General features: G+C 37.3%; 3 protein-coding genes and 1 long non-coding RNA gene across 5 annotated transcripts in view; 2 read left to right on the top strand and 2 right to left on the bottom strand.

Annotated features, from left to right (window-relative positions):
• Positions 1-25,692, bottom strand: part of LOC134736835 (uncharacterized) — a 279,550-nt gene that overhangs the window by 79,018 nt on the left and 174,840 nt on the right. The gene's annotated exons all lie outside the window — the stretch shown is intronic.
• KRTAP13-3 (keratin associated protein 13-3) lies at positions 1,853-2,448 on the bottom strand. The gene is given in 1 exon segment (XM_055279435.2): positions 1,853-2,448. A coding segment is annotated over 1 exon segment (582 nt). The 3' UTR covers positions 1,853-1,866.
• Positions 6,680-7,497, top strand: KRTAP13-4 (keratin associated protein 13-4). Its single transcript, XM_055279436.2, has one exon. It carries the CDS (start codon positions 6,747-6,749, stop codon positions 7,227-7,229), a length of 483 nt encoding a protein of 160 aa, XP_055135411.1. The 5' UTR covers positions 6,680-6,746; the 3' UTR covers positions 7,230-7,497.
• Positions 12,446-17,182, top strand: KRTAP15-1 (keratin associated protein 15-1). The gene is made up of 4 exons (XM_055276733.2): positions 12,446-12,463; positions 13,000-13,183; positions 15,253-15,346; positions 16,717-17,182. Exons 1-4 carry the CDS (start codon positions 12,446-12,448, stop codon positions 17,180-17,182), a joined length of 762 nt encoding a protein of 253 aa, XP_055132708.2.

The raw sequence follows: 25,692 nt of genomic DNA, 5'->3' as shown, positions 1-25,692 counted from the left end.
ATTTTAATTTTTGTAACTCAATCACTGATAATTTTTCCTATGCATTTTCTTTCATTATTTCTTATTTCTTTCCTCTAACTATATAAGCACCATGACTATTTCCTAAACATGACGGAGGAGAAGGAGGAGGGAGGAGAAGAAGAGGAAAACAGGGAGCAAATGAGGGAAGTGAGGAGATAAGAGAAAATGTCACAGCTGGATAGATCCAATAAAATAAATTGGGTGGAATGAAGTAGTTCTACTCACAGCTCTACAATAACTTGCTGAGTAACATTTTAAAATTCTATCTAACGCTACTGTTTCCATTTCCACCTCTGTAGAATAAGAATGTTGAGGTCAATGAACTCTACAGCTCTCTTTATATTTCATATTTTATTGCAATAGCAGTAACAGAGGAAGTAAAGAGAACATGATGAGATGACTGTTATGTACTCATAAGACTAAGTTTTTTGCCAAGTGTCTAATAATCTGCATTCTATTTCTAATTTCAGAGAATGTTCGAAGATCTTACAAAATAAAGAATAGGAAAATACTTGAACATTGCTTGTTTTATATAAATATTATGTCTCCCATTACCATCATATTGTCTTAGTACCTTACTTTTTATAACACTTGGATGTAAGACAGCAGAACAGCATAAGTACAGCCTATCCAATTTTATTTCAAGATACAACAAAAAACAATCATTTTTGATGATAGTAAAGGCTTCAGAGTTTTCAATTAGATTCAGTTTATATTTTGGCAAAGAACCCAGGTACAACTAACACCTGCTGAGCCTACTTCCTTCCCATCAAAGTTTGTTGCCTGCCTTTTTAAACAAATGGAGATCATTTGAGCAGATTGAAAATAGTAATTGGGGTACTGGGATTTAGCTAATTAAAAATAAGGGATACTCCTGCACTATCATACGTGAAGCTCATAGGTGCTCTTTCCTAAACATTTACATCCTACATCCGTGTGTTAGTCTTCCATTTTAATGTATTTCATGAACAGGCCTAATCATATAAGTATAAATTTTGTTCATGTACTCTTCAAACTTTTCTGATACATTCTGCCCTTCGAGATGCATGGCATATGCAAGGAGTGAACAAAGATAGTCAATGCTCTTAATACTATCTTAGTAACTTACTTTTTATAACACTTTGATGTGAGAGACCAGAACAGTATAAATACAGCCTATCCAGTTTTATTTCAAGATACAACCCAAACAATCATTTTTGATGATTTTGATGAAAGGCTATCATCAAAAATGATAGCAAAGGCTATCCTAACTATCCTGACAAGGATACTTAAGAGAAAGGCTATCTTTGGAAACTGTGAGAATCCCGGAAACTCCTGCCTAAAGAGGAGGAAAATATCTAAAGCCCAACCAAAATTAGTGCGGAGACCCCACAATCTGGGCATTGCAAAGCCCATTACTAGAATCAATGACAAAGCACATCCTAGTCAATGCCTTACTAATAAATAGCAATATTAACAGCACATTTGGACAGAAGAATGAAGAGTTTATTAAAATAAAATCTTTTTCACTTCCTATCTCTTTTGGAAAGAAATACAAAAACTATAAATTGTATCTATAACGCAGTTTGGATCATTCATTGATCCAATGGCTTCAGATATCTGAATTATAGAATCCGTGCCTTCCCTTCCCAGAGTTATAGATCCAGATTGATCCAGTTATAGATCATTCATTGATCCAAACTGCAGTTTGACAGAACTAACATACAAGCCAGTTTTTGAAGGCTAGAAAGTAAAGTAGACCTGGTGATCAATAATATTAGAATACTTCTCAAAGGAAGAAATTAACAGATGACCTTACTAAAGAATATGCATTTCTCAAATGGGTTTGACCAGTCACCATATCAGTCAGTAGAAACCAGATCTACAGAATGGCTGATAACAGGATGAATGGAACCACCTCCTAGATGGAAAATAGATTGGATGGCAGAATCTGGATCTACAACTCTGGGAAGGTAAGGTATGGATTCTATAATTCAGATATCTGAAGCCATTGGATCCACAGCCCAGTGAGGAGCAGCTCCTAGATCTACAGCTCAGGGAGCAGCTGCTATTGGATCCAAAACCCCGAGACCCAACGTGCCTAGTCGGGCAAGAATTGCAGAGCATGTGGGTCCTGGGGTAGTAGCAGGAGGTGCGGCAGGGGCTGGACTCCACACACAATGTCTGACAGCTGTTGGGCCTCCAGCAGGTCTCCTGAGAGCCCCTACAGAGAGAGGAACCCAGCTGGCAGGTGCTGGGAGAGCAGAGGTCAGTGCTGTAGACCAGCTTGCTGGGGTAGGAAGAGCCACAGGAGGAGCCTGGGTAGCGCAGGTAACCCCCACAGGAGCAGGAGGAGAAGCTTCCAGAGCAACAGTTGTAGGACGTAATGACAGGAGATGCGAGTTCAGCTGAGTGTACCTGGGAAGATTCTGAGTTTTAATGTTGCATCCTGGACAGTGCCATTTATATCCTCTCAGCAATAGGTGTGGTGCACAACAGAGTCATCCCTCACATTTTTGTGCTCCCTCATTTACATATGTGTAACTCAACAATCTTGTCTGTAATTGCATTTGAATAGTTTTCCACATATTGTATTTATGGGTGCTATAATTTTGGTGTTATAGCACAAAGCCAATGAACTGCACTTATGCCAGAAATGCTATGACTGTTTCATATTAATGCTTATTTTATTATGTCTAAGAAAGCACCTCCTTTTCCTCCCAGCATAATTTTCATGTGTCTTGTTATTGGCTGTTATGGGCAAATAATTTTCCCTAAACAGTGAGAAATGAGATAAAAGTTACATGTCTTTTTTTGTCAATGGATTAGAGACACAACTTTGGCCTTAATGAGAAACCTGCTGAAAACTAAACCTACTTGTCACCATCCTTTCTCATTCTACAAAAGTTTTCTTCATCTATTATGTACTGTTACTCACTGTGTCTCACATCCAATGTAGAGGGAAAAGTATGAGCCAAGACAAATTGCATAACATTGATGCCTATGACCAGAAGGAAACCTGGACAATTATTTGGAGACATGGTGACAGCAAGGGATGGAACTGAGACAATCACAAATGAAAACCAATTCTGGGGCCTTATGAAGAGAATTAAAGTGTTAAATAAACACCATTGAAATGCGAGAAAAAAAAATAAATGAATTTTAGATTCAATGCATCTAATATGAGGCCCATGGTCCTAACAGATTCTCATTCATGTGTGGCAGCCTGGAGATTTCCCATCTCGGATCTTAAATTACAAGAGGCTTAAATAACCAGTGGCCCTACCTGCTGTGTTCTAAAAGTTACCATTGCATTTTTGGGGAAGCCTTGCTTTCTCTGGGCTGCTCCCAGGCAAAGACTGAGCACAGTGGGATATAGGGATTCCTGGAAGATACTTGACGGCCAGCTTTGACTCAGGGTTTCCTCAATGGCCTTAAGGAACTACTGTCCCCTGCATAGGTCTCAAGCACTTCCTTCTCTTTCTCCTTCATTTGGGCCAGACCTATGTCCAAATCTTACAACTCTCCCAACATCTCTCAGGGGAGACTCCAGAAAAAGAAAAAATGCAGAAAATCTGTAAATATTTAATCTTGTTTATACTTTTTAAAAAGTGATACTGTTTGGATTTGTGTCCCTGCCCAAATCTCAGGTCAAATTGTAATCCCCATTGTTGGGGAAGGCCTGGTGGGAGGTGATTGGATCGTGGGGGTGGACTTCCCCCTTGCTGTTCTTGTGCTAGTGAGTTAGTTCTCATGAGATCTGGTTGTTTAAAAATGTGTAGCACTTCCCCGTTCACTGTCTTCCTGCTGCTCCCCTTGTAGGACTGGCTGCTTCCCCTTCATTTTCTGCCATGATTTGTAAGTTCCCTGAATCCTCCCCAGCCGTGCTTCGTGTACAGCCTGCAGAACTGTGAGTCAATTAAACCTCTTCTCTTTATAAATTACCCAGTCACAGGTAGTAGTTTATAGCAGTGTGAGAATAGACTAACAAAAAAAGGAAACCAATTTTTTGATGGATAGCAAAAAATTTAAACTGAACATTTTATCTTGAATATGCCAATCAGGGTAAACAAAAAAAATTATTTCAGTTGTTCAATGATTTAGAGAAACAATAAAAAAACTTTTGAGTTTAGTTTTGGAGCTTATGTTCAGACTGTCTCCAGGTAATGTCTGCTAAAACTCATTTTTTCAGCCATCCCCACCTTAGTTAGACTAGATCTACACCATTCTCCTATTATTTCACATGTGAGTTTATGTCTTTCATCAAGTTTGGTAAATTCCCAACTGTACTCTCTTCAAATACTGTTTCTGCCCCATTCTCTCCTCTTTCTTTTGCTTAGATTCCAATTATAAGCAAGGTACACTTTTTAACTACATTACATATGGCTCATACACTTTTATCTATTTTCAATCTTTACATAGAGGTACTGGCTTTTGCTTTTTGAGGTTGTAACCTGGATGGTTAGTGAAAGCAAGATTTTCCAGCATGTTAGTGACGAGTTGACTGGTAATTTAGAAAAGAGAAGCAGGTGGGTGCCAAAAGTTGTAATTTTCAACTATGGATGAGATTCTCTTGAAAACATATCTCAAATATCCAAAGCCATTATTCATAGCCTAGTGAAGAGAATCAACTGTCAAAAGATCAGAAGCCTTTTGATGTGTATCCCTGAGCCATATATTTTATGTGAAAGATCTCAATTTTTAATTGTTGATAAATAATTCAGTTAAAAAAAAGAAACAACAATGATGAGGCTCCATATTAAACAGAAGAAATAATACGATCTCCAAGATGGAGTGAGTCCAAAGTTGTGGCATTTACAGGTTCTTCTTAAACTTCTATCAAATTAATGTGGACAAAGCTTTAGAGATTTAGAGGCAGAGAGAAGGGAAGAACCCCTCTTTTCACAATAACTGGTTCAGAGAAGGATTTTTGAATAAGGAGCCTGGATTAACCAAAGACAAATTCACTAAATCCCTGAGTTTCACCTGAATAAATTCATGCTCTCCATTTAACTCATAAGTTTTGTATTCAAGATTATTTTAAAGAGTTACATTTGAAACAAAAGAAAATGGGGAAGGAATACTTTCCAAACCTACTTACTAAGGTACAAGGTTAGGGGAAATCAACTGCTATTGAAAAATAGAAAGTAACTCACTGAATAGATATTTCAATTGGCCATATTTGCTTCTTTCTTCATTCTTCCTTCTGGAAGGCCTATATTAAGTTACTTTTCAATATTGCCTTACATTTTAATTGAGAAAATTTAATCGACAGAATTTCTAACATTATTGTTGTAAGTTTATTATATTTTATTATAAAATAAAATGTCATCAACCATGACAGTACACTTTCTTTGGTCCTGAATATAATTTAACTACTTGTATTTCAACATAGAATATTTTGTGAATGAACTTACAAAGTGGCTATCCTCAAAAAATATGACAAAGCTGTCCAATTTTTATTTTTCAACATGGAATCTATAATTCAGCAGAGGCAAACAAACAAATGAACAAAACATAAAATATAACAAGTAAAAAAAAAGAAAAAAGATAAAATCAAACAAGCACAGAAAAAAGAAAGAAAAATAAAGGGAAAGAAAGTCAGAGGAAGAGAGAGAGAAAATAGGGGAGAAACATTCATATACCATGCAGAGGAAAAGAGGACTGGGAAACAAAGAAATTTCACATTTTCACAGGAAAATGTAGGATGGTACCTGGTTCTACAAGTGGCAAAAAGACATTGAAAACCAGTAATATGGAAAGCTAGAGACATTCTAAGAAGGTAGAAGCCCTGGATAATTACAAAAGTAGATGATAAATATATCAAAGTTCATAAGATTTGCTAATTTTGAAAATTTTTGCTCATAAAGACATTGAGACAAGACACATGACAGCTTGAATGCAATAGGAAAAAAATTCTGAAATTCCTGAGCTTTCTCTTTGTTTCTCTTTCACTTGTTTCCTCCCTTCAGCAGACAAGCATTCGGGCTCTTTGGCTGAATAGAAATGACCTCAAATTGATCTTCTCTGTGACTGTGTTTCAATTGAGCTTCTTTTTGTTATCTTGTCTTTAAATAAATGGCAAGGTTTCTTTCAGTTTCTAGCCATTTCTTTCTGTCTCTTTGCTTTGCCTGTTCTTGATCTTTCTTCACTGGATATGAGACACACTTTATAACTGTAGTACTTAATGTATTAATTTACTCTTACTGCCCTAAAAAGTCACCGCAAAGTAATTTTGGAGTATAGCAATGAATGGTGACAAGATGGATCATTTTCACAAAGGTTCTCATCCAGGTGGAAATTGCACCAGAAAGAAACTAACGTTATCTCATTCCCCACTCTTAACAGGAAAACATCTACTAGCAAAGCCAGATGTGAATACACAGGAAAAGAGGCAGGTAGCAAGTGCCAAAGAAATAGGAAGAGCTTTCCTTGTCATGATGAGCTAGACATTAATGTAAAACAGTCATAGCATTTCTGACATAAGTACGGTTCATTGGCTTTGTGCTATAACACCAAAATTATAGCGCCCATAAATACAATACATGGAAAACTATTCAAATGCAATTACAGACAAGATTATGCAGTTACACATATGTAAATGTGGGACCACAAATATGTAAAGGATGACCCTGTTGGGCACCACACCTATTGCTGAGAGGATATAAATGCCCTTGTCCAGGATGCGACATTAAAACTCAGAATCTTCTTAGGTACACTCAGCTGAACTCACATCTCTCATCAGCATGTCCTACAACTGCTGCTCTAGAAACTTCTCCTCCCGCTCCTTTGGGGGCTACCTGTACTACCCAGGCTCCTGCCCCAGCAGCCTGGTCTACAGCACTGCCCTCTGCTCTCCCAGCACCTGCCAACTGGGTTCCTCTCTCTACAGGGACTGTCAGAAGACCTGCTGGGAGCCCGCCAGCTGCCAGAAATCCTGCTACCACCCCAGGACCTCCATGCTCTGCTGTCCCTGCCAGACGACTTGCTCTGGATCTCTAGGCTTTGGGTCCAGCAGCTGTCGCTCCCAGGGCTATGGATCTAGGAGCTGCTACTCGCTGGGAAATGGATCCAGTGGCTTCAGATTCCTGAAATATGGAGGCTGTGGTTTTCCTTCCCTGAGTTACGGATCCAGATTCTGCTACCCAAACTACTTGGCTTCTGGAGCCTGGCAGTCTTCTTGTTACAGACCAATCTGTGGATCTCGCTTCTATCAATTCACCTGCTAAATTTCTAGATCCTTTTGAGTATTGGGATCAAAGTCTCTACTGAATGCAGCCATTATTTTCATTCTTGCCAGTTCCCAATATCCTTTTATTCTTCCACCACCAGCTTCTTGCATGACCAACTTCTGGCAGACTGCGAAATTAATGAGTAACCTAATATTAAGTTCTAATATCTTTACCATTGATCGAATATATGCCATCTGATTTTCATCCAAAAACTGTTGAAAATGGAAATTTTAATCTAATAAATTTATGTAATCTGGTACCCAAACATATTGTTCACATTGTTATTATTATTATTATTTTGCTTACATTTTTGCATTCAAGAATTTGGGACATTTAAGTAAAAATCAATATGACTGTGTAACTGGATTTGGGGCACATATAATCTGACAGATTTGAGAACATTTCTCTTGAAATTAGGTATGTTGTCTATTAAAAGTAATCATTTCTGGAAGAACATAGTTTGCATCTGCAGACTTGTCTCAACAGCAGTGAGAATTGTCTAAGAATGAAAGATATACATTTCTACTGATATAGGAAAGCAGAAAATTTGATGCATAAACTAGAAATGCAGACAACAAGACTAGGATGTAATTTATAAGGTAAACTGTATGCTTACACTAAAGGTTACTTAAAGTCTAGCATCTGAATTTCAACCAAGAGAAAAGTGAAGCTTAAGCAACTGCTAGGACAGACGCTTTGCTCTTTGTTAGTAGACTTAAGTGCCAGGGTTCCTGCCTCCCACTGGTAAGGAGAGTAAGGATCATTCACCAATGATCTTAAGTGGGAATTATTGGGTCCAGGAGGCTTGGGTAACCTACCGATGCTTCTTCAAGGCTCAACCCCAATCAAGCTGACAGCAACACACCTGAGCCATGCTGAATAAGCATTTATATCCATTAGTCTTACTCTGGATCCTCCTCTTCTCCCCAGAACAAGGCTAATGTCAAAGATTTGGTTGCAAACAGTTTATTTGGCACAAGATCCCAGGAAGCAAGTATGAGGCACTATGGAAGACGAAAGAATCAAAGAGGAAAATCTAAAGAAAGGGTGCATTTTTGAGTTTTATGAAGAGCAACTTGGCTAAATCCTGTAAGGACCTTTTAGGAGCATGTAGAATGACTCTTAGAATTGTCCACCACAGGATCAGATCAACATTTATGCATCCGCTTCTTTCTCCCATTGGCTGAACAACATCCAAGGTGTGTAATTTTCAGGAACCTTGTAATTATGCAAGGGAAGAATCACAATGGGATCCTTCTGTTTTCCTAGTTGTGACCTGGGAGAAGCCCAGGTACAGTAAAAGTGGCGTTGCATATGATAGAGGGCAGATGTTGTCCACACAAAGGTGGTTGAAGCCAACATAAAATGGTTTGCATTGCTATGCTTGTGGTCATAGGTGAGTGTATACCACACAAGAAGGCAAAAGAGTTATCAGGTAACAGATTTTCATTTAATACTTAACATCCCAGTGAGAAAGACAAATATTATATACTACAGACCTTTACAGGCATGGGGGAATGGAGACTCTAAAGGGATTTAAAGATCCTTTACAGGCTTACAGATCAAAGACCTGGTAGAATATGATCTCTTGAATGAATCTTGTTTTGTTACTCTTTTCTGGTTTTTCTTTTCTTTCTATTAAAAAGTACAACTCCTAGTTCAACCAAGGAATACTTAGTATTTCTAGTACTACAGAAATACTACAGAATTACTATTCATCTAAATGGAGATGATCCACTATTGGATTTATTTGTTTAGCCTCATGAGTAGTATCAGTAATAAAGAATGAAAATACAAATAAATTTAGAGTTTAGGAGAAGAGCTCCAAAGAAGGTAAACTAATTTATTTAAATAACATTTTAACAATTATAACAAATAGTAGAGTAATAGAAAAATAATCGATAGCATCTCAGGAAGAAAATGTTATGAATTCTGAATTCTATGACATATCTTAACATTTTAATTATTATTATGAGTGTAACTTCGTTTTTTCAGATTTAGGATCCAAGATGATAGATATAAAGTGCTGCCTTCAATAATACCAAACATTATGAACAAGAATGGTGAAATTGCAGACTCTTGTGACATCTCACTAAAAACGTAAACCAGGTTCCCATTTTGGTGAGATTGGCCTGAAGGAGGATGGAACCAATCAGAGTGAATTCATGGCAATGTTCTTGAGTAAAGTAGCAATATAGAATGCAGAAGCAGCATACGATGTGTAAAAAATATTGATAAACATAAGAAAATTCCTTTCATATGCTTTTCTATATAAAACAATACAAATTATTACTTAAAAATAAATGAAACAAGAGCTCAAAGATAATAGAGCAGAAAAATGTGAACATGGTGATTAATGAGGTAAGGAAAAGTATTGATTGCCAGTACAATTTAGGGTATATACAAAGTGTTTTAAAATTTTTCAAATTATATCTTCTACTTTTATTGATAGAATATTGCAGCTTATTCGGATACAAAGTGAGTTGTGTATTCACCACAATTAAAATGTGCATTTTCTCCACAGGACTCTTATTTTCTTTACCATGATGTCCTTAACAAAATTTGTACTTTTTATCATTATGGATACAACAGATAATCTTATCTTCAATGTTGAACTTTTAAAATAACTTTACATTAGCTTTATCAAACAGAACATTATAAACTTTTTATAGCTTTACTCTTTTTGGGGGGCTAGGAGAAGAAATCAAAATATTATTGGAATTAATTTATTTTCTGTTTGAAGCATTTGACAGTTCTAATATAAAACTGAATTCATTTAATCCTTAGTGATTTGTTTTTCCTGCTACTGGAGGGGCATATCATTAACTATTGGTTCAATTATTTTCTGTACATGCACATGAATATGTATAATTTAACATGAGTGAAAATGACTTAAAACAGTTATTTGACCTAAATGAAAATGTCTGTATCAGGGTGATGTATTGACACACTTTTTGCAACTGTTAATAGTAAATAATCATCTTAGGACTTGGTCTTCTTAAACATTTTTCTGTCTTTTGAAGTAGATACTGATGTATCTTCAGTAAAACTATGTCTTTCACTTTGCATGTGGTCAATGATATCACCTACTCTCATGTTGAATAATAAATATCATCAAATTGTTGTACAAGTTCATGCAGTCATCATCAACCGGATTTAGTGGTAGAAATTCAGAACCCAACTTTTGTTTTTTTTTTCATTAAAAAATGAGCTTTTATTTTTGGCTTATTTTCCTTTTCTTCTATCTACAAAATTTAAAGAAGAAATGTGTTACCGAATAATAAAAAATAGTTGTAGATTTAAACAATACAAGACATGGCCAAATCACTATAGCAAGAGCATTTAGATTATCCTTTATCTGCGGCTTTGTGGCAGTCCAAATTTCATGGCCATATTTCATGTGCACCTAGCCAGTAATTCTCAAATTTCCCACTAACTCCACCTACTGTTGGCTTGATGAGTATTGCTGCGTCTTGCAGCTGTGGAATGGGCCATCGCACTACCAGCTAGGTCTGAACAACAAATGACCCTCCACCCAGACTTGAATGAGTAGGCTGACCTATCACTTGTATGTAAGTGTAATTTGTTTCTCAAGCGTTCTGTCTGCATCTTGTCTTTGCAAGAAAAGTGATAGTTTTTAGCTGGGTGTGGTGGTGCGTGCTTCTAGTCCTAGCTACTTGAGAGGCTGAGGTGGGAGGATAGTTTGAGCCTGGGAGGTCAAGGTTGCAGTGAACCAAGATTGTGCCACTGCAATCCAGCCTGGACCATAGCACCGCATGTTATCTCAAAAAAAGAAAAAAAAGTGATAGTTCTATTTTGTTTGTTTAGAAATCTTAAGAACAATTCTAAGCATTCTGTCTTCTTTCAGATTTAACAATTGAATAAAGTAAAAACTCTGCTCACTGTGCATGCTACTTTTTCTTCCCTAGATGAAACCATGACAAAAGTAAAATAGAAATTTCCTAATCATTATCTATGTTAATATATTACTGATTATAAATAAATAAAAAGTTAAAAATCTGAGACAATCACCAAATGGTATTGGATACTGAAACAACAACAAAAAATAAACCACGCCATATTGTTACCCAGTAGGTAGGTATCTAGGTCATCCATTTAATAATGTTGTTCTTGACTTAAATGATAAAACATTTGAGGCTTCACTGCTGATTCAAGGATTATCAACTACCTGGATATTTAGCCTAATCCTATAATAAAAGAATATTTGCATTGGTTTTGAATTGTATTTTTTCAAGAAAGTGCTGCCAACCAAACAATTTAAAAAATAAGAGTAAGTTGAGACTTCATCAAATTTATAGAACTGATTATATAAAACAGGTTGGTCCTACTTGCTAGTGAATATTGAAATATGTTAGCACTTTCATTTGGAGAATTGATTTCTTACCTGGCACTAAGGCTAGGGGATCTGGAGTCCTCAACAAATCTAACTCACTGAAATCTAACTTTTTACTGGATATCCTCACTCTGAATTCTCATATATTTCAGAAAATATTTTATGAAAGTATTCTTTCTACCAAAATTATGTGATATAATCAATTTGACAGTCATTGCAAATGTAATCATTTATATAAAAATATTGACGTTTCTAACTCCCTGAAGAAAAAGAAGACCACAGTGGTTAGTTTGTTTGTAGTCTTAAAAATGTGTCCTCTTCATTTTATCATGTGAAGATATTAATAGATGGAATCAACATGAAAGATGAAAAGTCTACTAAATCAAAAAAGAATATGGACAATTTTACCCTTTAAAATTAAAAATAAACTTTTATTTTAGGGTTAAAGGTATATGTGAAGGTTTGTTACATAGGTAAACTTGTGTCATGGGGATTTGTTGTACAGATTATATCATCACCCAGCTATTAAGCCCAGTACCCAGTAATTATCTTTTCTGTTTCTCTTCTTCTTCTCACCCTCCTCCCTCAAGTAGACCCCAGTGTCTGTTGTTTCCTTCTGTGTGTTCATGTGTTCTCATCATTTAGCTCCCTCTTATAATTGAGAACATAGGGTATTTGGTTTTCTGCTTCTGTGTTAGTTTGCCAAGGATAATAGCCTCTAGCTCCATCCGTGTTCCCACAAAAGATATGATCTCATTCTTTTTTTATGGCTACATAGTATTTCATGGTATAGATGTACCACATTTTCTTTATTCAATCTGTCATTGATGGCCATTTAGCTTGATTCCACGTCTTCGCTATGGTGAATCATGCTAGAGTGAACATTTGTGTGCAAGTGTCTTTAGTAGAAAACACAGAAAAACACAGCCAGATATTTAGCAGTTTTTAAGACAAAAAGTAAGCAAAGAATATTAAAGCAGATATGCAGATGTAATGTTACCCAGTTTTATTTAAACTTACATTCTTCACTTTGTAAAATTTAAAGCAACTACTCTAGGGGAAATAACTAGGAGATACAGTAAGAGAAGTGTGCTTTGATATTGCATGTCTATATAATTATAAATAAACTGTTTTGACATCTTGCTCCAGTGAATATTTTCTAGTTACTGGAATTCAGATTATTCCTAATCTATCATGGGTAACAGTAGAAATCAAATTCGTAGGCAAATGATAGGATAGGATAGCAATAGACGGTATGGATATATGGATATGAAAACAGTAGGTATTGTGTTTAAGTTTCTGGTTCCTCAAACATAATTACTAAAAGTCATATTCACAGGCTGGTTGGTAAGAAGCAGACTGGCAGCTACTAGAATAGAAGGTTGGGTGGTAAAAGTTGGGTCTATAATTTAGGGATGTGAAAGCATTGGGACAATAACCAATGGATTGGAATACACTGGATACATAGCCCAGGGATGGAGAGCCACAGCCAAAAGATTGAAAGCCCCTGGATCCAAAGCCCAGAGATCCAGAGTAAGTCATCTGGCAGGGCTTGCAGAGCATAGAGGCTCTGGGGCAGTAGCAGGAGATCTGGCAGGTGCTGGCCACTACACAGGATGTCTGGCACCTGGGGAGCTCCCAGCAGGTCTCCTGACTGCCCCTGTAGAGAGAAGAGCCTAGCTGGCAGGTGCTGGGAGAGCAGAGGTCAGTGCTGTAGACCAGGTTGCTGGGGTAGGAAGAGCCACAAGAGAAGCCTGGGTAGCGCAGGTAGCCCCCACAGGGTGGGAGGAGAAGTTTCCAGAGTAGCAGTTGTAGGAGAGAGTTGACTTACAATGACAAGGTTGTAACTTTGAATGTCACTTCTTGGACCTGGGGACTTATATACCCTTAACATTGGGTGTGTCATCCACATGGCACATAAAACAGGTTACCTGCCAACTTTAAATGAATTAAAAAGATCATCATAGTCAGACATATGTATTACTTGTGATTTTACAACTAGAAAGTGCAGTAATGTTTGTGCCTTGGGAATCAGGTAATAGTGTTGACTCTTTAAAGCTATTGCTCATCTTCCCTTACCAAAGGTCACTCTTGAGATAACTCAGAGAATCGCTTTAGAGGTAGACAGTGTCTGGGCTGAGGGAAGCTGCCTTAATTAAAAATAATTGATACCCGTTTCACAATCTGTCTTAAAATTGTTGCCATCTGGTGCACAAAGTGCCAGCTAACCAATCTATTCATAGTCATTTCTTTTAAACAAAAACATACATTCACTGTCACCGCAAAGTAGCAAGCTAACTTAACGAAGAATGTCATCAGAAAGCAGCAATGGTGATAAGCAAGATATAATGTCTTTTTAAAAATCAAACCTCAACTGGAACGGCTTTAATGAAATATTAACTGAGATTCCCTTATTTTCTGTGCTCCTGTTTAAAACTATGCAGACTATTAGGAGCCAACCTTAGCTTTTCTTTCCTTGGGTGTGTGTTCACTGTTGAGTGAATTAAAAATAATGAATTGCTGTACATATTTTGGAATGGTCGAGATTATTCATCTAAGATGCTGAAAAGCATTAAAAAAAAAAAAAGATCATGTGGCAAAAACACTAATCAGTCAGTGTTTCCCACTAAAAGAATTCCCCAGAATCTGGAAAACATTCCTGTTTCAAAGAAAGTTTATAAAGTAACTGGCTTGAAGTGGTGAGACAAAGGGAGCATCTTAGGAAGATTCTTCCTTTACCTCAAAAATAACATACATGACTTTGACGTAAATTATTTTCAGGTGTTTCTGACAGGTATTACAACACTTCTAAAATAATGGTCATATTTTCTCTTGTTCTGTGACTTGTATTTCACCTCGATGTAATGTTGTAATGAAGACTGATATCTTGAGGAAGAGGAGAGATTGAGATTTATCTTGCTGTGGTTTCTGTGTTATTTGATTTGCTCATTTTTAGAAAAACGTTTCCATTCCACTTCTGAACGAAAGTAGTTGAATGCAATAACATCCATACTTTGAGAAAAGGATGTGCGATATTACTTAATATCTGATCCCTCAGAGTATTCTTCTACTGAAATTGCTTATATAGGAATGGATGACATTAAAACAAGAAAGCAACTTCAATTTAAGTGTGCTAAATATTTATGTGGCTATTTTGATATTCAATATTTTATTGACAAACACAACAGGAAGATTTGGAATCTACTAGAATGCTTTTTGGCTATTAATAATTGAGAAGCCTAATAAATAAGAATTGTTTATTCCAGAAACACAGAACAAACTATGTTACCTAATAAATGAAACATGATTGGAGATCAATTTGTCTCCTCAAAAGTTTAGACTTACAAAGTCTACAATTTGGAAGGAAGTTAAAGCAATTATCTCTAGCCTCCTGTCAGATTGGAATTCCACTTATGACATCCTAATTAGATTTTCCCAGGGCCCTCAGTATGGAAATATCATTAATTGCAAGAGCAACTCATTTTAGATTTTTAACTGAATCTTCCCTTAAAACTTTTACCTAGTAATCCTAATTCTTCATAGAAAGGAGTCTCAGTTCACTTCCATTGTAGAATACATCAGTTATGAAGATGGATGTCTTAAGAGGTTTGCCCATTCCCACAGGTTAAGCCATTTCCTGCATCCGTGCCGTATATCTATTTACAGTTGGCTCTGATGAACTTTCTGAGCAAATCCAGAAAAATCCTCATTACTCTAGTACTCTAGGCAGAATATATATGTCAGTTGATACATCTCAGAGGTCACAAAGGCATTCACTCTCAATTACACATTATCATCATATATCCTTCCCACCCCTTTATTTCAATTTATAAAGTCATTTGTTACTATGAATTCTTTAAATATTTTATCTTTTTGTGAATACTACATGGGATAGACATTTTCCTCATTTCTTGCTTTTCTTTTCCATCTCTAGTAAAAATGTCACCCTCTGAGAGAAAAGAAAGGAAAAAATCAACGATTTACATTTTACTTATAGTGCTTATTATTTTGCTCTCGGTAACATCAACACCACCAAAAATTACTTATACCTTATGGGGATAAACAGTTTTTTATAATCAAACTTATTGATGACTTCTATGAAGAAGCAAATCAACCTCTGAGTAAGGGATTTCTTTAGTAGTTTTACAATGTAAACTTCAAAGCACTTGTTCAAAAATTTGACCCTTCATTCTTAAATCTTCATGTGCTTCACTTAGCTACTCGTGTTATAAGAAATCTAAACTCAAATATGTTAGGCACTCATTTAGCATGTCTACCAAATAAGGATTGTTATTGGGTTATTTCTTCTAATGGTTCAAATAATTGAAAGAAGGAATAGATATTGAAATTTTTTTCTGTTCTCAATTGAATTTATAAAATTGGAGCAAGATAAAAGTCCCTTCCAGATTACAAGGTATTTTTTAGATCTTTACAAATACCAGAACTCTCAGTATCTTAGCCATTTGCTCCAATTTCTAGAAGGACAGGATGAATGAAGCATCAAGTTTTTTTTTTGTTTTTTTGTTTTTTGTTTTTTTTGAGACGGAATCTTGCTCTGCCTCCCAGGCTGGAGTGCAGTGGTACGATCTTGGCTCACTGCAACCTCCACCTCCCAGGTTCAAGCAATTCTCCTGCCTCAGCCTCCTGAGTAGCTGGGATTACAGCCGCCCACCACCATGCCCGGCTAATTTTTGTATTTTTAGTAGAGACGACGGAGTTTCACCATGTTGGTCAGCTTGGTCTCGAACTTCTGACCTCGTGATCTGCCTGCCTCGGCCTCCCAAAGTGCTGGGATTACAAGTGTGAGCCTCCGCACCCAACCCTTTGAAGCATCAATCTTACAGGTACAATTATGGTGGTTTTCATTCTACCTAAGCAAGATGAATGAGAAATGGCATTTTTGTTTCATGAACAATTGCTTTGAAAAACTAATGAAATTCTTTCATGTAGAAATCTGCATTCATAAAGTTCTTTGAGTGTTAATATATTTCATTTTGACTGCAGCCTAATTAAGTGTTCTCATTAAAATGGGCACTTGTGACTACACTTACTGCTAGAGTATGTAAGTGTCCAGTATAGAAGGTAACATTCACACACACACGCTCCTTACTGCAAATCACCTGAACTCAGAACTTCTGTTAACGTGTCTTACAACTGCAGCTCTGGAAACTTCTCCTCCTGCTGTTTTGGAGGTTACCTGGGGTATCCAGTTTCCACTTATAATTCATTCTACCCCAGCAATGCCATCTATTCTCCAAATACCTGCCAACTGGGCTCCTCTGTCTACAATGGCTGTCAGGAGACCTACTGTGAGCCCACCAGCTGCCAGACATCCTGCACTTTGGTCAAATCCTATCAGACATTCTGCTACTGCCCAAAGAATTCCATCTTCTGCAGTCCCCGCCAGACTAACTACATAAGATCCCTTGGATGTGGAAACACTGGCCTTGGATCTCTTGGTTGTGGAAGCACTGGCTTCCAATCTCTGGACTGTGGATCCAGCTTCTACCACCCAACTACCTTTTCATCCAGGAATTTCCAGGCAACTCGTTACTACCCAGCCTTTGGGTCTCGCCTTTTTGGATCAACTTACTGAATATTCTCCATTCTCTCATTATTATTTCTGTACTCTATGGAACTGTAACACTCAGCCTGTCCAATATCTGTGATTGTTGACCATCTACGTCAGTAGGACTCAGCATCCTAGCCCTCTTGGAAGTATATGATTGAACACGGACAAATGAATCTTGACCTAGGACCCTTCCTAAATCCGACAGGAGATAGATCTTGAATTACAATTTTCGTGCCAATGCTCAGGATCATTTCTGTTATCATCTTTCTAAAATCCTTCTCTCATTATTTTCCCGGAACTCTTCCACTCAAACGTATTTCAAATAGTTATAATATTTTAAATAAGCTTATTTCTTTGGCATGAATTCTGGCATTCCATTTTATTTCATTAATATAATACACTTAGGCTGGGCATGATGGCTCACACCTGTAATCCCAGCACTTTGGGAGACCGAGGCTGGCAGATCACTTTAGGTCAAGAGTTTGAGGCCATCCTGGCCAACACAGTGAAAACCCATTTCTACTAAAAATACAAAAATTAGCAAGGCATGGTGTGCACCTGTAATCCCAGCTACTGGGGAGGCTGAGGCAGGAGAATCACTTGAACCTGAGAGAGGGAGGTTGTAGTCAGCTGAGATCATGCCACTACACTCCAGCCTGGGCAACAAAGTGGGACTCTGTCTCAAAAAAAAAATAAGTAAAAATGATATATTTAGTGAATTCATCCTATATCTTCAAGTGTCTTCATTAGGTACACTTTTTGTTTGTTTCATATGTTTTATTGATATTTTGTTGAATAGAAAACAAAGGGCAAAGAAAATTTAAATATACAACCTATCGCATGTTTTAAGAGATTTAAATCCCCTCATAAGTGCATTTTTTTACATATTTGCTTCAGAAAATTTTTAGTCTTTCATTGAAAAAAAATTTATTGAGGTCCTATTATATACCAAGCATTATGCTGAACAAAGACACAAATTCTCTGCTTCAAGAAGTTCCCACAAATACAATTATAACTTATATGGCAAATGGAATAATGGGGATGAAGACAAGATTCAGTGGGAACACAAAGAACTTCAAAAACACTCAGAGAAGATAATATAAACTCATTATTGAAAATAGAGTAAATAAGTTACACTTAATTTTAGAAGAACAAATCTTACTGATCTATTGTGCTATTGTGTCCATTGGAGTCCCTTGAAAAGCAGCTGCCAAATGGGATTAAATGTAAAAAGGATTTATTGGTGAAAATGCCAGTGATGGATAATGGGGAGGTAGTTGGAGAGGTCTGGGAGAGCCATGCTACTGTGGTGTATGTCTAGCCTCAGTGAACGACAGAGGGAAGTAAGTTTGGGCTAGAAGAAACTTCTTCAAGAAACTCCTGGTTGGGCGCGGTGGCTCATGCCTGTGATCCCAGCGCTTTGGGAGGCTGAGGCGGGCGGATCGCGAGGTCAGGAGATCGAGACCACCCTGGCTAACACAGTGAAACCCCATCTCTACTAAAAATACAAAAAATTAGCCGGGCTCCGTGGCGGGCGCCTGTAGTCCCAGCTACTCGGGAGGCTGAGGCAGGAGAATGGTGTGAACCCGGGAGGCAGAGCTTGCAGTGAGCCGAGACAGTGCCACTGCACTCCAGCCTGGGCGACAGAGCGAGACTCCATCTCAAAAAAAAAAAAAAAAAAAAAAAGAAAAGAAAAGAAAAAGAAAAAAAAGAAACTCCTTTAGGGCAATTCTAAGAAAGTTTTGGTAAGTCACCCATCAAAGGAGCCTTACATATCACCAAAATGGGCCTGTCTTAGCATCCTTGCCAAGAGTATTTACTAACAAGAACGGATGACAGCACAACCTTGGCACAGAAGGGATGGTAGATTCAAAGACCAACTGCTGTAGCTGTCAATCAGTCAGTAATGCTCCCTGAAGCAGGAGATTTAAGAGGTACATTTGCATAGCTTCCATCTTCATATTTATTCTGATCCTAAGTAAGCTAGGCACTGATAAACAGCAGTAAAATAGTAAATAATAACTTGGAATTTTTTATATTTTTCTTACTTTGATCAAAATGTCACTTATTATGTCAGACCCTATATAGGACCCACTGAATGAAAATCTAACCCTACTACTGAATAAGAGAAAATCGAGAATTATTAGATGGTTATCTTTGATTTTAACTGATGCATTAAGCAGACAGGACTCAGGACACAATTAGGAAACTGCTTCATTTTTTTTTTAACACCACTGAACTTCACACTTGAATTTAGAGCTCTAGCTTCCCTGAATCCCTGAACAACACAATGGGTAGATCTATGATCACATTAAGATATTAAGAAAAATTTTCATTTCATGTTAGTAATTCAAAGTTGCATAATTACAAAACCAGTCTTACAGCCACAATCAAAGCTTCTCCCTTTCCCCTCAGTTTAGGCTTGTCGTGTTTCCAAAGGCCACCAGTGGTTTAAAGAAGACTGATTTTTTTTTTTTTAAATTTCCATACTCCACCTTGCCTTCCATCAATGTACTGCTCCTTGCTTCCCTTTGATTCAAACATATACAATGGGAGGAAAGAAAATGACAACCAGGGCCATCTTCCCCAATGCGATGCTTTAGACCACCTGTGTCAACATGGACTTTGTTGTTTGCCTCTGAAAACTTTTACTGGGAAGAGATAACATCAACCAATAGCTCATTTCACTGCATGCTTCAGGAAATTCCTATAGATTAATTTGTTGGAGCCATTAGCCCTCAGACCTGAATAAACAGTTCCCTAATTAAGCAACAGCTTATGTATCAAGAAACTCATGTCAGCTTCCTCTCTGAAAGATCCACCTTAAACCAGCTCAGCCCAGAATCTCATTTCTAACACCTCTTTGTGGAAACACAGACAAGACTTACAGTAGCCTTCTTCTTTGTGGCAGGGAGCTCAGATATACTTCATTTCGTCTTAGCAGATTTTCTGGTGATCTTACAGGTTTTTCAATAGGGACATTAAAGTTTGTGCATTTAGCTAAGACCCAATCTTTGCCATTGAATATCCTGTGTCATTCTGCACTCTGAATTGAGCATGTAATGTTTGTGCCCTTCCTCCAAATTCATATGTTAAAATCCTAATTCCCAACGCAATGGTATTTGGAGAAGAGGCCTTTGGGAGGTAATTAGCTTATGAAAATGGAACCTTCATGTGGAAACTAGTGCCTTTATAAGAAAAGACACAAGAGGTTTGCTTCTGGTCTCTGTGCTCTCTGCTATGTGAGGACACAGAGAGAAGGTAGTCATCTGCAAACCAGGAGGAGAACCATCTCTAAAAACCAAATTGGACAGTACTTTGATCTTGTACTTCCCAGCCTCCAGAACTGTGAAAAATAAATTTCTCTTGTTTGAGTCTCCCCATCTATGGTATCTTAGTCTGAACTGACTAAGACACCACAAATGTCTGAATATTGGTTCTTTTCCTAGTGGAGACTTTGGTGTGTTTTCTAGATACCATCTTATTCCCACCCCAGCCCATTCTCCCTGGAATCCCTGAACTGAATATTGCCTGACAGAGTTAGCACACCCTTCCATGACTTCTACCTGAATCCTCATCCCAAGTTCCCTCCTTCTAGGGCTCCATCCCACCCAGCTTTCTTCTGCTAGAATCCATTTGTCCTGGAGGTGGCCCTCTTGGCCCATAGGAAACACACACTCACAGCACTGCCCATGGAAGTGTGATTTGGTCCTAGAGCAGGCATCTTCCACCCAGCTAATTCTAATGGCTCACTGCTTTAAGAGTATGCTAGTCTAGTCTCAAAACTCCAGGAGATACAGAAATACTCAATTTTCTGCCTTGTCTTCTTGGTGGGCAAACAATTCCAGAGACATATCATTTTCTTTTAATAGTGTGACACTTTTAGTAAATGCATCCTGTACTTATTACTATTTTCATTAGGTAAGCTTGTTTTCTTAGCTTCATGTGTTTCTTTTTCTTTTTTTTTTTTTTTCTGGAAAGAAAATGGAGTTGAGAGAGGGGTTGAAACATGACATCTCATGTCTTGAGAGATTTATATCCCATCATAGAGCAATTGATCATATAATGGCTTTAGAAAATGTCATTTTCAGTTAGGCATTCATTGAACAAACATTTGTTGAGTTCCTATAATATAAAACATTCTTATTATAGAGAATGAGACTACCTTCTGTCATTCCAGCCAGCCACCACACTGTCTATGAATGGGCCTCATCACCTTCTCTCCCTTCCCAAAGAAAGGGAAGCCGTGTATATATGTGTTTCTCTTTGTGTGTCACATGAGTAGTATTATCCCACAAGAATAAAACTTATTTCAGAGTAAATCTCTTTCTCTTATAAATGTCTAAATTGCACTTAAGGGGTATAAGGCTCAGGAAAGCTGTAAAGCTGTCATGGCCACCTCTAATCATGGGGACGTGACTAGGACTGGGATTTATTGTCATTTACCAATATTTGCCCTCAGCCTTGGGGACTCTACCAAACTTGTAACTTACGTGAAAAGCACCCTGTAAAATTATTTTACATAAAGATAAAAGAAAACTCATTATATAAGCTCAATAATGAGAAAGTGACAAGAGTAACTACACTCCTATATGAAATACCCTGGACATTCACAAATAAAGAGTCATGGTGAATAAAACCATACTGTCACAGAATAAATGATTTTCTATAGAGCTTTTCTTCTAGATCAGGAGTTGAGAAATGATGGCTGGTGGGCCAAATCCAGCTACTGCCTGTTTCTATGTATGAAATTGATCGGAACACAGCCACAAGCATCCATTTACATATGGTCTATTCTGACTTCCATGCTACAGTGGAAGAGTTGAGTGGTTCAGACAGAGACCATATGTCCCTTAAGGCCTTAAATATTCACCATCTGGCCCCTTTCAGGAAAAAAAAAAAATAGTTTACCAACTTTTGCTTTAACATGATGGAACTTACTTCAAAATTGTTACCATAATGCTCCAATTTCTGGTAACTGTAATAAAGTTACATCAGTTAATTCTTCTCACTTCTTTTCTTTGGCTTCATCTACACTTTGTAGCATCAACTGGAGCCTCAACATCAGTATAAATGGCTACTGTGTTCTTTTAAAATTTGAAATGAGCAAACATCAACAAAATGTTTCACAGATTCTCAAAGGTTTTCCATTTGACTGAGAGTGTTGAGTTTTGTGATGAATAAACAGAACACCTTCTAGATTTCACAAATAATAATATGAATAATATCCAGTATTTATTAATATATAGCAAGTGCACGATGTGAATCATTTAATATTCAATCAATGCTGTAAGGCAAGTTCTAGTATAACCTCCATTTTACAGATGAAGAAATTGAGGCACAGGCAGGTTAAATAAACTTTCCAGCAAAACAATGCTGCCAAGTGATGGAGGCTGTAACGGCATTTGGTTTACCTCTGGAATATGTGCTCATAACTAGGAGACTGTCTTATCAGCTTTTTATATTTCTCTGACATGATAAATGGCTAGTCAATAACTTAGGGAGGAAATTGATGAACAGATTTTGCCATTCTGTACTTACAGAGCACTGAAGCTCATAGCCACATTGTCAAATGTTTATCTCAATCTTTCCCTAGAGGGATGTCTCCAATTTACACGCCAATCTGTTAAAGATCCTTTGCTTTTCTGACTAGTTTCATCTACAACGTGTTATTTTGTCCAGAAACTTGCCTCATACCTTTAGCTTTGGCTCAAGGAAAGATACTCATAGCCTCAGATGCAGAAGAAAATATCTGACTACCTTGAGTCCTAGATTCCCTCTGTTTTGCCATTTCTGAAGGACCATTAAGTCAGCTGTCTGTGTTTCAATGAAAAAGCAACTCTTTTCAATTATGTAGGAAGATGAAGAGAGAATAGAATATTGAATTGGCAGCCTAGAGACAACTTCTAGAGCTGAATCCATCATTCCCTATGTAACCTTGGGCAAATTATCTTACCTCCTTGAGCCTCAGTTCCTTATTTGTTAAGTGAGGATGTTGTGTTGATTAATTTTTAAGGTATCTCGTTTAACTTTAAGATTAGAAATAGAATTCACATTTTTAAAAGTATGACTTGGTAGTTAATGAAAACTAAAATAATCAGGCACATAAATGATTTTAATAGATTTTTGACATTATGAAGCTAATACACTTGTTCCTATATACGCAAACCAATTTATTGCAAATATATTTTATGTATTTATTTTTATCTATGTATAAATACTTTCAGGATTTTCCAATGATCTTGTTAGGTCACAAAAGTTGTTCACCACCACAGTTTGCTTTCTCTCACTTTCTTAGCTAATGGGCCCTCTACTCAGGGTTCCCCTAGCACTTTCAGAGTTTGATGAAATACTACACCTGGATGGAGTGTGGAGTCTGACTTCCTGAGTGCTTCCCCAAAACATACTTCAACCAGAAATGCGGGTGAATTACCCTCACAATGAACCTGATCATTAGTAACAGGAGATGCTAGAACAGGAAAAGACAAGTTTCCACTTTCCTCCCTATCCCATCAATTACTTTGAGGTGTATTTTTTCTTTGCAACCCCTCCAGGGAAGTGGCCAGTGTTTAACAAGCATGCCTGCCAAGTGGCTTGCCTTATGTCTCATTATGAAGTAATACTCAGGGCCACCAACACATCGCACAGCATTGCATTGCATTTTGCTTGCTGCACTTCCACGCTCCATTGCCACAACCTTGCACTTCCCAAACAGGGTTAGTCCTTAATGATCACCTCAGGTTCTGCATTAGTCAGCGTTCTCCAGAGAAACAAAATCAGTATGATCTCTCCGGAATAACGAGTGAGAAAGAGAGATGGCGGGGGAGAGAGGGAGAGAGAGAGAATATGAGGAATTGGAGGCTGGGAAGTCCCACAGTCTGCATTTGTAAGTTGAAGACCCAGGAGAGCTGTTGGTGTAATTCCAGTCTGAGTCCAAGGGACTGAAAATCTGGGAAGCTGATAGTGTAAATCCCAGTATAAGAGCAAGAAAATACTTATGTATCAGCTCAAGCGGCCAGGCAAAAAGAAAAAGGGGCAAATTCCTCCTTCCTCTGCCGTTTGTTCTATTATGGCCCTCGATAGATGGGATGAAGTTTATCCAGGTTGGAAAAGGCAATCTACTGAATCCATTGATTTAAATGCTAATCTCATCCAGAAACACTGTCACAGATACACCCGGAAATGTTTTACCAGATACCTGGGCATCCTCTGATTCAGTCAAGTTGACACAAAATATTAACAATCACAATCATTCTAACTAAAACTATAGTTCGTGTATAATTCTGTTGATATGTGTGTTATTTTAAATTACATCCTCCAGGACCTAGCATAAATCGTAGCACACGGCAGGTCCAAATAAACACTTATTTAAATGAATTTGCTTTCTTGTACTTGCAATATAAACTCTTTGAGTAGGTGATTTTCACCATGAAATATTTGGTAGAAACAGCTGAAGAGGTTCATAGTAAAATGTTCATATGATGAACTAAATTAAAATGTTGGGACGAAGGGTAAAGCCTGATATCAGCTACAAAGCTTCAGAATGAAGAAACACAGTTCACAATCCATTTTACCACTATTGGTAGATACTAAAAGAGCTGAGTTCTCTGTTGTAGAGCACGTAGAATGAGTCACACAAATTGAAGAAACATCTTGGAAGGCCCAAGAGATAATAAAACAGAACCTATATTCTAGCAATTGGTCTTGATTAGTTCAAATATAGTGAAGAGATAATCTAATTCTTACCATTATCTCTTAGTCTATGATGATCATGAGTGGGTGTGATCTCAAGAGACAATGTAGGTATTTTAGAAGCTTTTCACAATAATGTCATCATTTTTCTCTAATTACAATTGAACAGGTCGTTATAAGGTAAACACAATCAAAGCTATTATGTCCACATGCTATAGCAGAAAAATACTTGCTAAGTGGGTAGCTCACCATTATTTTAGATTTAGGAAGTATAAATATACTGATTCAGCAGTCATCCATAACACTCTATTCATTCATGGAGTAATATAATATTGCATCCATATTGTTCTATCCCCATTCCAAAAGAGATCTAGCATCCACAGTCCAGAACTATCCCACACAGTTCATTTCTAAAATACCCATCTAAAGCAGTGGTTCTATACAGAAAATAATTTTGCCTCCAGGAGACACAGGGCAATGTCTGGCGACATTTTTGGTTGTCATGAACTGGGGGCTGCTACTGGCATCTAATTAGAAGAGGCCCAGGGATGTTGCTAAGCATCTTACAATACTCAGGATGGTATAAACATAGCGAAGAAGTATGCTACCCAATTGTCAATAATGCCAAGATTTATGGAAATTGCAAAAAGAGCAAATACTTTGTTAAAGTGCAGGAAACAAAGCAGAAAGGTAGAGAATGATAAAAGAAGATTTTTAAGAAAAGGGTAACAAAGAAATAAAACAAACATGAGGAATGTGATGGCCGGAAATAACATAAGATGGAAAACTAGATTTAAACAATTTTTGGAAACAAATTCTCTGAACATTGCCTTCTGCTCTAA

Source organism: Symphalangus syndactylus, chromosome 5 (assembly GCF_028878055.3).
Source record: "Symphalangus syndactylus isolate Jambi chromosome 5, NHGRI_mSymSyn1-v2.1_pri, whole genome shotgun sequence".
Taxonomy (NCBI): Eukaryota; Metazoa; Chordata; class Mammalia; order Primates; family Hylobatidae; genus Symphalangus; species Symphalangus syndactylus.
The sequence above is the reverse complement of the archived record's forward strand: the minus strand, read 5'-3'. Positions and strand labels throughout refer to the sequence as shown.

Coding starts and splice junctions, on each gene's coding strand:
- KRTAP13-4 (XM_055279436.2), top strand. CDS start 6,747: ATGTCCTACAACTGCTGCTCTAGAAACTTCTCCTCCCGCTCCTTTGGG.
- KRTAP15-1 (XM_055276733.2), top strand. Junction 13,184..15,252: donor AGTAGCAGGAGATCTGGCAG/GTGCTGGCCACT, acceptor ATCTATTTACAG/TTGGCTCTGATGAACTTTCT. Junction 15,347..16,716: donor TCAGTTGATACATCTCAGAG/GTCACAAAGGCA, acceptor ACCTGAACTCAG/AACTTCTGTTAACGTGTCTT.